Source organism: Hypanus sabinus, chromosome 17 (assembly GCF_030144855.1).
Source record: "Hypanus sabinus isolate sHypSab1 chromosome 17, sHypSab1.hap1, whole genome shotgun sequence".
In the NCBI taxonomy this organism is placed as follows: domain Eukaryota; kingdom Metazoa; phylum Chordata; class Chondrichthyes; order Myliobatiformes; family Dasyatidae; genus Hypanus; species Hypanus sabinus.
In genome coordinates, this window is record NC_082722.1 from 1,027,316 (window position 1) to 1,043,089 (window position 15,774).

Sequence of the window (15,774 nt, forward strand, 5' to 3'; positions counted from 1 at the left end):
TATACTCGCTGGAATTTGGAAGATTGAGGGGGGAACTTATTGAAATGTATAAAATTCTGAAGGGATTGGACAGGCTAGATGCAGGAAGGTTGTTTCCGATGTTGGGGGAGTCCAGAATGAGGGGTCACAGTTTAAGGATAAAGGGGAAGCCTTTTAGGACTGAGATGAGGAAAAATTTCCTCACACAGAGAGTGGTGAATCTGTGGAATTCTCTGCCACAGGAAACAGTTGAGGCCAGTTCATTGGCTATATTTAAGAGGGAGTTGGATATGGCCCTTGTGGCTAAAGGGATCAGGGGGTATGGGAAAAAGCAGGTACAGGGTTCTGAGTTGGATGATCAGCCATGATCATACTGAATGGCAGAGCAGGCTCGAAGGGACGAATGGCCTACTCCTGCACCTATTTTCTATGTTTTCTATATTTCTATGTCTCATTCCCTTATAGCAGATCCAGTATCGCAATCCCTGTTGTTGGGACTTCTACATAGTCTTGAAGAATACTTTCTTGAACTCATTTAGCAAACTCTATCCCATCTGGTCCTGTTACAGTGTGGGATTCCCAGTCAATATGTGAAAAGTTAAAATCAACTATAACAACATTATGTTTCTTGGTGCAGTATGTGATCTCTTTACAGAATTGTTTCTCTAAATCTTTACAACAGTTGGGTGTTCTGTAATATTGAATTGACTTTCTTACATCCTTCACATACATGAGGAGTAAAAATCTTTATGTTACATCTCCATCTAAACGTGCAACCATAGTAATTTATAATAAATCGAACAGTCAATGTAATATAGAGTACACTCAAATCAGCGTGAGTTCTTCAGTCTGATGGCCTAGTGGAAGAAGCTGACCCGGGGCCTGTTGGTCCTGGCTTTTATGCTATGGTACTGTTTCCTGGATGGTAGCAACTGGAATAGATTGTGGTTGGGATGACTTGGGTCCCCAATGTTTCTACAGGCCCTTTTTACACACCTGTCTTTGTAAATGTCCTGAATCATGGGAAGTTCACAACTACAGATGTGCTGAGCTGTCTGCACCACTCTCTGCGGAGCCCTGCAATTGAGGGAGGTACAGTTGCCATACCAGGCAGTGATGCAGCCAGTCAGGATGCTGTGAATTGTGCCCCTATAGAAAGTTCTTGGGATTTGGGGGGGCCCATACCAAAATTCCTGAATGATCTGAGGTGAGCGAGGCACTGTTGTGCCTTCTTCACCACATAGCTGGTGTGTACAGACCATGTGAGGTCCTTGGTGATGTGGATGGCGAGGAACTTGAAGCTGTTTACCCTCTCAACCCCAGATCCATTGATGTCAATAGGGGTTAGCCCGTCTCCATTCCTCTGGTAATCCACAACCAGCTCCTTTGTTTTTGCGACATTGAGGGAGAGGTTGTTTTCTTGACACCACTGTGTCAGACAGATGACTTCTTCCCTGTAGGCCACCCGTTATTGTTTGAGATAAGGCCAATCAATGTAGTGTCATCGGCAAATTTAATTAGCATATCGGAGCTGTGTATGGTCGTGTATACAGGGAGTAAAGGAGGGGACAGTACACAGCCCTGAGGGGCTCCTGTATTGAGAGTCAGAGGGTTGGAGGTGGGGGAGCACGCTCTTACAACCTGCTGGCAATCTGACAGTAAGTCCAGGATTCAGCTGCACAAGGCAGGGTCAAGGCCAACATCTCTGAGCTTCTTGTCGAGCCTGGATGGAAGGTTGGTGTTGAATGCTGAACTGTAGTCCAAGAACAGCATTCTCACATAAGTATCCTCCTCCAGATGTGTAAGGATGGTGTGTAGAGCAGTGGCTATTGCATCATCTGTTGATTGGTTGTGTCAGTAGGTGAATTATAGGGGGTCCAGTTTGGTGGTAGCAAGCTACAGATATAATCTTTGACCAGGCTCTCAAAGCATTTGCTTATTATTGAGGTGAGTGCGACAGGACGCCAGTTGTTGAGGCATGTTACCTTGGTCTTTTTTGGTACAGAGACAATGATGGATAATTTGAAGCAGGAGGGCACTCTACACTGGGAGAGGGAGAGATTAGAAATATCAGTAAACACACCTGCTTGTCTTACCCTTGTCCTATTAATGCCTTTCTTATTTCTCAGTTCCACCCATAACACGTCACTAGTTGAGTTCTTCAGTCCTGATGGAGCACTGTGATGACATTTTCCCTGAGTAGCAACACCACCCCTCATCCTTTAAACCCTCCTGCTTTGTCAAGTCTAAACCAACAGAACTCCAGAATATTGAGCTGCCAGGCCTGCCCCTCCTGAAACCATGTCTCACTAATGGCTACAACGCTGTGATTCCAGGTGTTGTTTCATGCCAGGAGCTCATCCACCTTTCCTACGATACTTCCTGCATTGAAATATCTGCAGCTCAGGACACTAGTCACACCATGCTCAACCTTTTGATTCCTGACTTTGTCTGAGGTCTTACCAACATTTGTCTCCACAATCTCTCCACCAACTGTTCTGGCACTTTGGCTCCTATCCTAGTTTAAACCGCACCGTGATGCATTAACAAACCTTCCCACTAGAATATTAGTCCCCCTTCAGTTCAGGTGCAAACTGTCCCTTCTACAGGTCACACCTTCACTGGAAGTAAGCCCAATGATCCAAAAATCTTATGCCCTTCCCCCTACACCAACTGCTTAGCCACATATTGTATAATTTCCTAGTTCTGGGTTCACAGTCATGGAGGTCTTGCCCTTTAACTTCACACCTAACCCCCTGAACTCCCTATGTAGAACTCATCACTTATCCTACATGGGCCATGGCCTCTGGCTGTTCACCTCCCCACTTAAGAATGTTGAGGACTTGATCTGAAATATCCCAGACCCTGGCCCTTGGGAGGCAACAAACCATCCAGGAATCTTGTTCTTGCCCACAGAACCTCTTGTCCATTCCCCTAACCAATGAATGCTCTACCACCACAGTATGTCTCTTTTCCCCCTCTTCCCTTCTGAGTCACAGACTCAGTGCCAGAGACCCGACTACTGATTTCCCTCTGTTAGGTCAACCTAAATTCCACCCTCCCATGCACGCAGATACTTGCAGGAATAAGTACGGTCTGACTGAAGTTTTATATAGCTGCAGCAGGACTTTTTACTCCTATGTTTAACACTCCTCCCAATGTAAGGTAAGCATGCCATATATTGTCCACTTTAAGGCATGCTTACCTTACCACCTTGTCCACGTGTAGCCACTTTCAGTCAACTTAGTGGTGGGTGGTGGAGAGCCAGGAATGTGGTGATTGGATGGGGGACCAGTGAAGAGGGTTCTGAACCCTTGTGTTTGCAGCAGCTTGTAACTGCAGTGATTGATGGGCCAACTGTTTGGGTTTTTGTTCCTGTCAGATTTTTCTTCAATGTGGAATCTTCTGGAGCACTGCGACCAGAAACCATCGTGTTGTCTGCCCTCTCCGGCCTGAAGAAGAAGCTGAGTGACCTGCAGACGATGCTGAGCCATGAGATCCAGAGTGATGTACTTACCATCAATTAGCTAACCTAGGACAGTCCCCACAACCCCGCCGTAAGCAGCAACATCCAGACTCGTTCCCCTCGGGACTTTGTTCATTTTCAAACATCAATAAAACTGAACTTTTGTTACTAATGCTGTTTTCAAGTGACTTTGGGATCTCTTGATGGCAAGCAGACAGAGTTGGGACTCTGGGACACAGCTGGAGGAATTTAGTACCAGAAGGAATCTATAGTTGATGGTGCAGGGATGAACGTCACAACCTACAGACCATTCACAATCACACACAAAAATGCTGCATGAACTCAGCAAGTCAGGCAGCATTTATGGAGGGAAATGAACAGGTGATGTTTCAGGCTGAGATCCTTCAACAGGACTGGAAAGTCAAGGGCAGAAGTCAGAATTAAAGTCTGAAGGTTGGGGGGGGTTGTGTGTGTCAAGGAGGAGTATGAGATGGTAGGTGAATCCAGATGAGGGGGAAAAAGGGAATAATGTGAAGCTGGGAGGTGAAGGTAGGGAATGCAAAGGGCCAAGGACAAAATAATATTCTAGAATACAAGAGCAGGGATGTGATGCTGAGTATAAGGCACTGGTATAAGGCCTCGCCTTGAATATTGTGAACAATTTTAGGCTCCTCATCAAAGGAAAGATGTGCTGGCTTTAGAGAGGATTCAGAGGAGGTTCACAAAGATGAATCTGGGAATGAAAGTGTTATGCGAGGAATGTTTGATAGCTCTGGGTCTGTACTTGTTGGAATTTAGAAGAATGGGGGGGGATCTCATTGAAACCTTTTGAATGTGGAAAGGATGTTTCCCATGATGGGGGAGGCAAGAGGGCACAGCCTCAGGATAGAGGGCATCCATTTAAAGATGAATTTGTGGAATTTGTTACCACAGGCAGCTGTGGAGGCCAGGTTGCTGGGTGTATTTGAGCAGATCTTGATAGGTTCTTGATTGGACATGGCATCAAAGTTTATAGTCAGAAGGCCAGGGAGTGGGTTGAGGAGGGGAAGAAAGGATCAGTAATGATTGAATGATGGAGCAGACTAAATGGGCCAAATGGCCTGTTTCTGCTCCTGTGTCCTATAGTCTAATATGATAGGTGACAATGTTAGATTATGGAATGAAGAGAAGGTGGGGAACTAGAAGGAGGAAGACAGAGGAGGGGCAGATCTTGAGGGCAGTTGAGGGATAGAGAAAGAGTAAATGGGCCTCAGAGATTAGGGAAAATTGAGACGGGAGGTAAACAAAGGACAATGTTTAGCACATTGTTTTAGTACTGGACATGCCATCATGTCGAGTACAAAAACAAAATATCTGTTGCTCATCTAATGTACATCTAGATTCAATGTGGCAGTGGAGGAGGCCATGGACATAATCAGTGTGGGAATAGGACATATAATTATAACCATATAACAATTACAGCATGGGAACAGGCCATCTCGGCCCTTCTGCTGAATGCTTACTCTCACCTAATCCCACTGGCCCACACTCAGCCCATAACCCTCCATTTCTTTCCTGTCTATATACCTATCCAATTTTACTTTAAATGACTATACTGAACCTGCCTCTACCACTTCAACTGGAAGCTCGTTCCACACAGCTACCACTCTCTGAGTAAAGAAATTCCCCCTCGTGTTATGTTACCCTTAAACTTTTGCTCCCTAACTCTCAACTCATGTCCTCTTGTTTGAATCTCCCCTACTCTCAATGGAAAAAGCCTATCCACGTCAACTCTATCTATCCCCCTCATAATTTTAAATACCTCTATCAAGTCCCCCTTCAACCTTCTACGCTCCAAAGAATAAAGAACTAACTTGTTCAACCTTTCCCTGTAACTTAGGTGCTGAAACCCAGATAACATTCTAGTAAATCTTCTCTGTACTCTTTTGTTGACATCTTTCCTATAATTCAGTGACCAGAACTGTACACAATACTCCAAATTTGGCCTTACCAATGCCTTGTACAATTTTAACATTACATCCCAACTCCTATACTCATTGCTCTGATTTATAAAGGCCAGCATACCAAAAGCTTTCTTCACCACATGAGATTCCACCTTCAGGGAACTATGCACCATTATTCCTAGACCACTCTGTTCTGCATTTTTCAATGCCCTACCATTTACGATGTATGCCCTATTTAGATTGTTCCTACCAAAATGTAGTACCTCACACTTACCAGCATTAAACTCCATCTGCCATCGTTCAGCCCACTCATAACTGCCTAAATCTCTGCAAGCTTTGGAAACCTACTTCATTATCCACAACGCCACCTATCTTAGTATCATCTGCATACTTACTAATCCAATTTACCACCCCATCATCCAGATCATTAATGTATATGACAAACAACATTGGACCCAGTACAGATCCCTGAAGCACACCACTAGTCACCAGCCTCCAACCTGACAAACAGTTATCCACTACTACTCTCTGATATCTCCCATCCAGCCACTGTTAAATCCATTCTACTACAATATTAATACCTAACAAAGTCCATATAGAAAACATCCACTGCTTTACCCTTGTTAACTTTCCTCGTAACCTCTTCAAAAAATTCACTAAGATTTGTCAAACATGACCTTACACGCACAAATCCATGTTGACTGTTCCAAATCAGACCCTGTCTATCCAAATAATTATATATACCATCTCTAAGAATACTTTCCATTAATTTACCCACCACTGACATCAAACTGACAGGCCTATAATTGCTAGGTTTACTCTCAGAACCCTTTTTAAACAATGGAACCGCATGAGCAATACGCCAATCCTCCAGCACCATCCCCATTTCTAATGACATTTGAAATATTTCTGTCAGAGCCCCTGCTATTTCTACACTAACTTCCCTCAAGGTCCTAGGGAATATCCTGTGAGGACCCGGAGATTTATCCACTTTTATATTCCTTAAAAGCGCCAGTACTTCCTCCTCTTTAATCGTCATAGTTTCCATAACTTCCCTACTTGTTTCCCTTACCTTACACAATTCAATATCCTTCTTATTAGTGAATTCTTCGGTATTAACAATTAGAATGGTTGGCCCTGGGAGATTCAGAATTCTGAATCAGTTTTAATATCAATGGCAAATGAAATTTGTTGAAACGTGGTAGCAGTACATTGCAATGAAGGAAACTATAAATTACAATAAATATATTTTTTTTAAGTTCAAAAAAGAGAAAATAATAGTGAGGTAGTATTCATGGGTTCATTGTCCTCAGAAATCTGATGGCAGAGGGAAAGGAGCTGTCCTGAAACTTTAAGCCTTCTGTACCTCCTCTTTGATGAGAACATTGCCTCTGCTGGGTGAGTCCTTAATGATAGAAACTGGCTTTATGAGGCATTACCCTTTTGAATGTATCCTTGATTCTGGTGCAACTAGTTACCATGATGAAGCAATGAAGCAAGTTTACAAGTCTCTGCAGCTTTTTCCACTCTTGTGCAGTGGCTCCTCTATACCAGATAGTGATGCAACCACTTTTCAAGAAATGAGGGAGAGAGAGAACGGGGAATTATAGACCGGTTAGCCTGACATCAGTGGTGGGAAAGATGCTGGAGTCAATTATGAAAGAGGAAATTACAACATATTTGGATAGCAGTAGAAGGATCAGTCCGAGTCAGCATGGATTTACGAAGGGAAAATCGTGCTTGACTAATCTTCTGGAGTTTTTTGAGGATGTAACTATGAAAATGGACTAGGGAGAGCCAGTGGATGTAGTGTACCTGGACTATCAGAAAGCTTTTGATAAAGTCCCACATAGGAGATTAGTGGGCAAAATTTGGGCACATGTTATGGAGGCAGAGTACTGACATGGATTGAAAATTGGCTGGCTGACAGGAAACAAAGAATAGTGATTAACGGGTCCCTTTCAGAAAGGCAGGCTGTGACCAGTGGGGTACCACAAGGTTCGATGCTGGGACCACAGCTGTTTACAATATACTTTAATGATTTAGATGAAGGGATTAAAAGTAACATTAGCAAATTTGCCGATGATACAAAGCTGGGTGGCAGTGTGAAATGTCAGGAGGGTGTTATGAGAATGCAGGGTGACTTGGACGGGCTAGGTGCAGATGCAGTTTAATGTGGATAAATGTGAGGTTATCCACTTTGGTGGCAAGAACAGGAAGGCAGATTACTATCTAAATGGAGTCAAGTTAGGAAAAGGGGAAGTACAACGAGATCTAGGTGTTCTTGTACATCATTCAATGAAAGCAAGCATGCAGGTACAGCAGGCAGTGAAGAAAGCTAATGGCATGCTGGCCTTTATAACAAGAGGAATTAAGTATAGCAGTAAAGAGGTTCTTCTGCAGCTGTACAGGGCCCTGGTGAGACCCCACTGATTGTGTGCAGTTTTGGTCTCCAAATTTGAGGAAGGACATTCTTGCTATTGAGGGAGTGCAGCGTAGGTTCACAAGGTTAATTCCCAGAATGGTGGGACTGCCGTATGTTGAAAGATTGGAGCGACTGGGTGGGCTTGTATACACTGGAATTTAGAAGGATGAGAGGGGATCTGATTGAAACATAAAAGATTATTAAAGGATTGGACACGCTGGAGGCAGGAAGCATGTTCCTGCTGATGGATGAGTCCAGAACTAGAGGCCACAGTTTAAGAATAAGGGATAGGCCATTTAGAACAGAGATGCGGAAAAACTTTTTTACCCAGAGAGTGGTGGATATGTGGAATGCTCTGCCCCAGAAGGCAGTGGAGGCCAAGTCTCTGGATGCTTTCAAGAGAGAGTTAGATAGAGCTCTTATAGATAGCGGGGTCAAGGGATATGGGGAGAAGGCCGGAACGGGGTACTGATTGTGTATGATCAGCCATGATCATAGTGAATGGCGGTGCTGGCTAGAAGGGCCAAATGGCCTATTCCTGCACCTATTGTCTATTGTCAGTTAAAATGTTACATATGTAGAAATTTAGGAGAGCCTTTGGTGATGTTCCAAGTCTCACATTACTAAAATACTGTATATTGTGGTTAACTGGGGTACATCAAGACCAGTACATCTTGGCCCAATTAAGTGCCTGCCCCAATTTCCTGTAAATAGTTTAAAATGACAAATTACCATTTAACTGAATAACAAATTATGTATTGAAATGAAATTCAGGACAAATTAGAATATTACCAATACTATTACGGTACTGTAAAGCTATCAGTTACTAATAGTTTTTGATGGAAATCATCCGATGTACACTATTGCATACTTTTGATTGATTGTAAAATTAGCTAAATTAACAAAATTAGCACAGCAACCTAGTGCAGATAATGGACTGCCTTCATACAACCTTCCAATGACTGCATCCTCAAAATCTTCATTTTCATTGAACATTGAAGATGATTGTTGTATTCTTTGTACTGTAGTTCCTAATTTTTGAAGTAGGAAAATCATTACATTTTCATCCCTGACCATTTCTGGCATCTCCAACCATCAATGCTTGAAACTGCAGAGAACAAAATGGTTCTGAATTGTCTTTCATCTCATTTCTCATCAATTATCATCAACAAAAATCATTGCTTTTTGAACACTAATATACACAACTGATGCTATTTAGAAACTTCTCTCTAAGTACGGTGTAGTGTCTATAACAGCTACAAAATAGCACATGACTAGTTAGAAAGTCTTCAACAACAGATTCCTGCCCCAGTGAAGTGACATGGTGTCCCAGAAGAGGGGATCAGATTATTTTCTTGATTAGTTTTTGTTCTTTAAGAGTTGTCCCAGATAAGCAACTGCCTTGATTAACTGATGGCCTAATTAATAGTAATGTACTCCACTGTATAGCCGCTGCCATCGCTTCTTTGTATTTTCATCAATATGTTGGGCCCAGAAAAGATTTTAAGGGATATTAACACCTAGGAACTTGAACCTGCTTACCCTTTCCACTGCTGATCCCTCAGTGAGGAACTGACTTGCCCTTCCTGAAGTTCACAATCAAATCCTTGGTCTTACTGACATTGAGTGAAAAGTTATTGTTGCAACACTACCGGCTGATCTTTCTCACTTCTGTACTACTCCTTGTCACCATCTGAAATTCTGTCAACAGCAGCAAATTTATAGATGTCATTTCAGCTGTGCGTAGTCGCACAACCTTGTGTGTAGAGAGAGTAGATCAGTGGGCTAAACACACATCCTTGAGGTGTGCCAGTATTTTATAATTGTTGGATACAGTCGTGTTAACCCTAACCTTTGGGAATTCAATTGCTTCCGCTCAAGATGGTGCCAAGCCTTGATGTCATTTGAGGTCACGTTTCAGTTTGACTTGTTTTTAAGTTTGTAAGGATGGTTTTGAGAGCAGCGTGGGAAATTAGGAGACAGGTTATGGTTTAGGGACAGGGATAAGGGGAATTAGGGGTCAGAGGCAGTAAATGAAGAATCCAAGGGCAGGATCCAATGTCAAGGTCAGAACACTCCACCCTAAAAGGCCAGTGGATAGATATTAGTTTGGCAGACACCAAGGATGAAAGCCATCGAGGTTGGGGAGCCCCATCGATGAAGGCTGGTGGCACTCCCTCTCCCACTTTGACAAGTCTTGATATCAGAGATCCATTCAGCAGGAGACACAAGGTCTGTTGGCCCTCCAGATTGGCAAGTTCTGGGCTCGGAGGTCCATGTGAGTCAGGAGTTTGAGGTCCAGAGACTGGTGAGTCTTGCAGTCAATTCAGAAGGTTGAGGACCAAAGTCAGCATGTTCAGAATTCGAAGGCCTAATTCCTGTGAGTATGCTTGGAAATGGATATTGGAGGCCTAAAGGTGACTTGTCCTGTCTGTGTGTCTGAGTGGATGAATGGGTGAGAGTGAGGAAATGGGCTTGTTTTGTTGCTGTTGTGTTGTTACTTGGGGCTCTGCTGAGCATTATGGGCATGCTATGTTTGCATCAGACTCTGTGGCAACAAGAATAGAATGATTATGCACATTAATACGAGGCTGAGAGCATGGTGCAGGAAGGAAGGGTTCAGGTTTTTGGATAATTGGTCTTTGTTCCAGGGACATTGGGATCTGTTTCGAAGGGACGGTCTACATCTGAACCGGAGGGGTACTAACATTCTTGCAGGAGTGTTTGCCAGTGCTGCTCGGGGGGGGTTTAAACTAGATGTGCAGGGGGCAGGGATCCAAATCCAGAGGGTTGGTCAGAAGGAGCATGGGGTTAAATGTGTAGAAGGTTTGGGTGATCTTGAGAAGGTCATCAAAATTCAGGGTGCAATTAGCCCGATGGAAGTTCAAGGAGCTGGGTTAGGTACAGTAGACAGTGTTTTAAGCAAAGAGAGGAGGAATGGGCTAAGAATTCTATACTTGAATGCGCGTAGTGTCAGAAATAAGACAGATGAGCTTGAAGCTCAGATGAAAATGGGGAACTACGATATTGTTGGGATAACGGAGACATGGCTGCAAGGGGATCAGGCCTGGGAATTGAGTGTACCAGGGTATACGTGCTATCGTAGAGACAGAAATATGGGAAGAGGGGGTGGGGTGGCCCTGTTGGTGAGGAATGAGATTCAGTCCTTAGCAAGAGGTGACTTGGGAACAGGGGAAGTAGAGTCTGTGTGGATTGAGCTGAGGAACAGTAAGGGTAAAAAGACCCTAATGGGTGTTGTGTACAGGCCCCCAAACAGTAGTGTGGATATTGGGTACAAGTTGATTGGGGAGTTAACATTGGCATGTGCTAAAGGTAATGTAGTCGTTATGGGAGATTTCAACATGCAGGTGAACTGGGAGAATCAGGTAGGTGCTGGACCCCAGGATAGGGAGTTTGTGGAGTGTCTAAGAGATGTATTTTTGGAACAGCTTGTGCTTGAGCCAACCAGGAACGAGGCTATTTTGGACTTGGTGATGTGTAATGAACAGGAATTGATAAGTGATCTTGAAGTAAAGGAGCCATTAGGAAGTAGTGATCATAACATGATAAGTTTTTATCTACAATTTGAGAGGGATAAGGGCAGATCAGAGGTGTCAGTGTTGCAATTAAATAAAGGAGACTACGGAGCCATGAGGGAAGAGCTGGCCAAAGTTAAATGGGCGGATGCCCTGGCAGGTAAGACAGTGGATCAGCAGTGGCAGATATTCTTGGGCATAATACAAAAGATGCAAAAGCAGTTCATTCCAATGAGAAGGAAGGATTCAAAGAGGGGGAAGGGGCCACAGTGGTTGACAAAGGAAGTCAGAGATTGTATAGCATTAAAGAAAAAGAAGTATGACAGGGCTAAGATGAGTGGGAATACAGATGATTGGGAAAGTTTTAAGGAGCAGCTGATCTTAACTAAAAAAGCAATACGGAGAGAAAAAATCAGGTATGAGCTCAGTCTAGCCAGGAATATAAAAGGGGATAGCAAAAGCTTTTTTAGCTATGTGAAGAGAAAGAAGATAGTTAAGAACAATGTTGGCCCCTTGAAGAATGAATTGGGAGAAATTGTTATGGGAAACAGGGAAATGGCAACAGAATTTAATGCGTACTTTAGATCTGTCTTCACCAGGGAGGACACAAGCAATCTCCCAGATGTATGGATGGGCCAGGGTCATAAGATATCAGAGGAATTGAGACAGATTGACATTAGGAAAGAAACTGTGATGAGTAGACTGGTAGGACTGAAAGCTAATAAATCCCCGGGTCCAGATGGTCTGCATCCGAGGGTTCTAAAAGAGGTGGCTCAGGAAATTGCGGATGCATTGGTAATCATTTTCCAATGTTCCTTAGATTCAGGATCAGTTCCTGAAGGTTGGAGAGTGGCTAATGTTATCCCACTTTTCAAGAAGGGAGGGAAGGAGAAAACGGAGAACTATCGCCCTGTTAGCCTAACGTCAGTCGTGGGGAAGATGCTTGAGTCCATTATTAAGGACGAAATAGTGGCACATCTAGATGGCAGAAATAGGATTAGGCCGAGCCAGCATGGATTTACCAAGGGCAAATCATGCTTGACTAATCTGTTGGAGTTTTTTGAGGGTGTAACAAGGATGTTAGACGAGGGTAAGCCAGTGGATGTTGTATACCTAGATTTTCAGAAGGCATTCGATAAGGTGCCACATAGGAGATTGGTGAGTAAAATCAGAGCTCATGGCATTGGGGGCAGGGTTTCAACATGGATAGAAAACTGGTTGGCAGATAGAAGCAAAGGGTAGCAGTGAATGGGTGTTTCTCGGACTGGCTGGAGGTGACTAGTGGGGTACCACAGGGCTCTGTATTGGGACCACAGCTCTTTACGATTTATGTCAATGATTTAGATGAGGGCATTGAAAACTATATCAGCAAGTTTGCTGACGATACTAAACTGGGTGGCAGTGTGACATGCGAAGAGGGTGTTAGGAGAATACAGGGAGACTTGGATAGGCTGGGTGAGTGGGCAGATACTTGGCAGATGTCATTCAATGTGAATAAATGTGAAGTTATCCACTTTGGAAGCAGGAACAAGAGGGCAGAGTATTGTCTGAACGATGTAGAGTTAGGTAAGGGAGAAATGCAAAGAGACCTAGGAGTCCTAGTTCACCAGTCAATGAAGGTGAATGAGCAAGTGCAACAGGCAGTGAAGAGGACAAATGGAATGTTGGCCTTTGTTACAAGGGGAATTGAGTACAAGAGCAAGGATGTCCTTTTGCATTTGTACAGGGCCCTGGTGAGACCACACCTGGAATATTGTGTACAGTTTTGGTCTCCAGGTTTAAGGAAGGACATTCTGGCAATTGAGGAAGTGCAGCGTAGATTCACTAGGTTGATTCCTGGGATGGCAGGGCTGTCTTACGCAGAGAGATTGGAGAGATTGGGCTTGTACACGCTGGAATTGAGGAGATTGAGAGGGGATCTGATTGAAACGTTTAAGATAATTAAAGGATTTGATAGGATTGAGGCAGGAAATATGTTCCAGATGTTGGGAGAGTCCAGTACCAGAGGGCATGGATTGAGAATAAGAGGTCAGTTATTTAAAACAGAGTTGAGGAAGAGCTTCTTCTCCCAGAGAGTTGTGCAGGTGTGGAATGCACTACCTCGGAAGACGGTGGAGGCCAATTCTCTGGATGCTTTCAAGAAGGAGCTAGATAGATATCTGATGGATAGGGGAATCAAGGCATATGGGGACAAGGCAGGGACAGGGTATTGATAGTGAATGATCAGCCATGATCTCAGAATGGCGGTGCAGACTCGAGGTGCCGAATGGTCTACTTCTGCACCTATTGTCTATTGTCTATTGTCTGCAGCTTGCCACCAGCTCATCCTTGGGTGTGTTGATTGTTAACACAAACAATACATTTCATTGTATGTTTCTATTTACTTATGATAAATTAATGAATTTGAATTTGCCTTGGAGTTAATATATGAAATTTTGTGAAGTTTTGGCATTTCATTTCAATGGTTTTCTATGTTCATCAGCAGTAAATGTCATTGCATAGTTGGTCACCTCATTAACCAGGACCAGGTATCTGTCATTCCTACCATGTGTTGACAGAGCTGCTTCATCCTTCTGCTACAAACCTAGGGGTGGCAGCATCATGTCGTGGGGTTGCTTTGCTGCAGGAGAGACTGGTGCACTTCATAAAATAGTTGGCATCACGAGGAAGGAAAATTATGTGGTTATTATGAAGCAACATCTCAAGACATCAGCCAGGAAGTTAAAGCTTGGTCTCAAATGGGTCTTCCAAATGGACAATGACCCCAAGCATACCTCCAAAGTTGTGGCAAAATTGCTTAAGGACAACAAAGTCAAGGTATTTGAGTGGTCATCACAAAGCCCTGACCTCAATCCAATAGAAAATTTGTGGGCAGAACTGAAAAAGTGTGTGCAAGCAAGGAGGCCTACAAACCTGACTCAGTTACACCAGTTCTGCCTGAAGGAACCAGCAACTTATTGTGAGAAGCCTACGCCCCAACAAGTCACCCCAATCACAACCTGCACTCCCAACACCAGTCATAACACTTACATACCCAATATATCACAACCTTGACCCAGTCCTCAGCAACCCCAAAAATGTGACCCCATAAACTGACTTTGACACCACCCCACAATGCTCCCTTTGAGTGTAAAAGGGGGGGAAAAACTAAATATATCAGGGATGGGGTAAGAAGGGGAGGAGGGGCACTAACGGAAGTTAGAGGTCAATGTTCATGCCATCAGGTTGGAGGCTACCCAGCCGGTATATAAGGTGTTGTTCCTCCAACCTGAGTTTGGATTCATCTTGACAGTAGAGGAGGCCATGGATAGACATATCAGAATAGGAATGGGATGTGGAATTAAAATGTGTGGCCACTGGGAGATCCTGCTTTCTCTGGCGGACCGAGCGTAGGTGTTCAGCGAAACGGTCTCCCAGTCTGCGTCAGGTCTCACCAATATATAAAAGGCCACACCAGGAGCACCTGACGCAGTATACCACACCAGCCGACTCACGGGTGAAGTGTCGCCTCACCTGGAAGGGGCCCTGAATGGTGGTGAGGGAGGAAGTGTAAGGGCAGGTGTAGCACTTGTTCCACTTACAAGGATAAGTGCCAGGAGGGAGATTGGTGGGAAGGGATGGGGGGGGGGGGGATGAGTAGTCAAGGGAGTCGCGTAGGGAGCGATCCCTGCGGAAAGCAGAAAGGGGGGAGGGAAAGATGTGCTTTGTAGTGGGATCCCGTTGGAGGTGGCGGAAGTTACGGAGAATTATACGTTGGACCGGGAGGCTGGTGGGGTGGTAGGTGAGGACCTATCCCAAGTGGGACGGTGGGTGGATGGGGTGAGGGCAGATGTGCAGGAAATGGGAGAGATGTGTTTGAGAACAGAGTTGATGGTGGAAGAAGGGAAGCCCCTTTGTTTAAAAAAGGAAGACATCTCCTTCGTCCTGAAAGCAGATGCGGTGGAGACGGAGGAATTGTGAGAAGGGGATAGCATTTTTGCAAGAGACAGGGTGGGAAGAGGAATAGTCCAGGCAGCTGTGAGAGTCTGTAGGCTTATAGTAGATATCAGTAGATAAGCCATCTCCAGAGATGGAGACAGAAAGATCAAGAAAGGGGAGGGAGGTGTCGGAAATGGACCAGGTAAATTTGAGGGCAGGGTGAAAGTTGGAGGCAAAGTTAATGAAGTCAACGAGTTCAGCATGCGTGCAGGAGGCAGCGCCAATGCAGTCGTCGATGTAGCAAAGGAAAAGCAAAGTCTATACCTGTATAGACTCGGAACATGGACTGTTCTACAAAGCCAACAAAAAGGCAGGCACAACTGGGACCCATGCGGGTGCCCATGGTTACACCCTTGGTTTGGAGGAAGTGGGAGGAGCCAAAGGAGAAATTGAGAGTAAGAACTAATTCCGCTAGATGGAGGAGAGTGGTGGTAGAGGGGAATTGGC

At 44.3% G+C, this 15,774-nt stretch overlaps 1 protein-coding gene across 2 annotated transcripts in view; it reads left to right on the forward strand.

The window, feature by feature from the left end:
* polr2c (RNA polymerase II subunit C) overlaps positions 1-3,617 on the forward strand; it is a 40,808-nt gene extending 37,191 nt beyond the window's left edge. For both annotated transcript variants that reach the window (XM_059992455.1, XM_059992456.1), the window contains one exon: positions 3,362-3,617. In XM_059992455.1, the coding sequence (XP_059848438.1) occupies positions 3,362-3,506 (145 nt within the window). In that variant the 3' untranslated portion in view covers positions 3,507-3,617. The remainder of the gene's footprint in view (positions 1-3,361) is intronic.
* Positions 3,618-15,774: the final 12,157 nt, after the last annotated feature.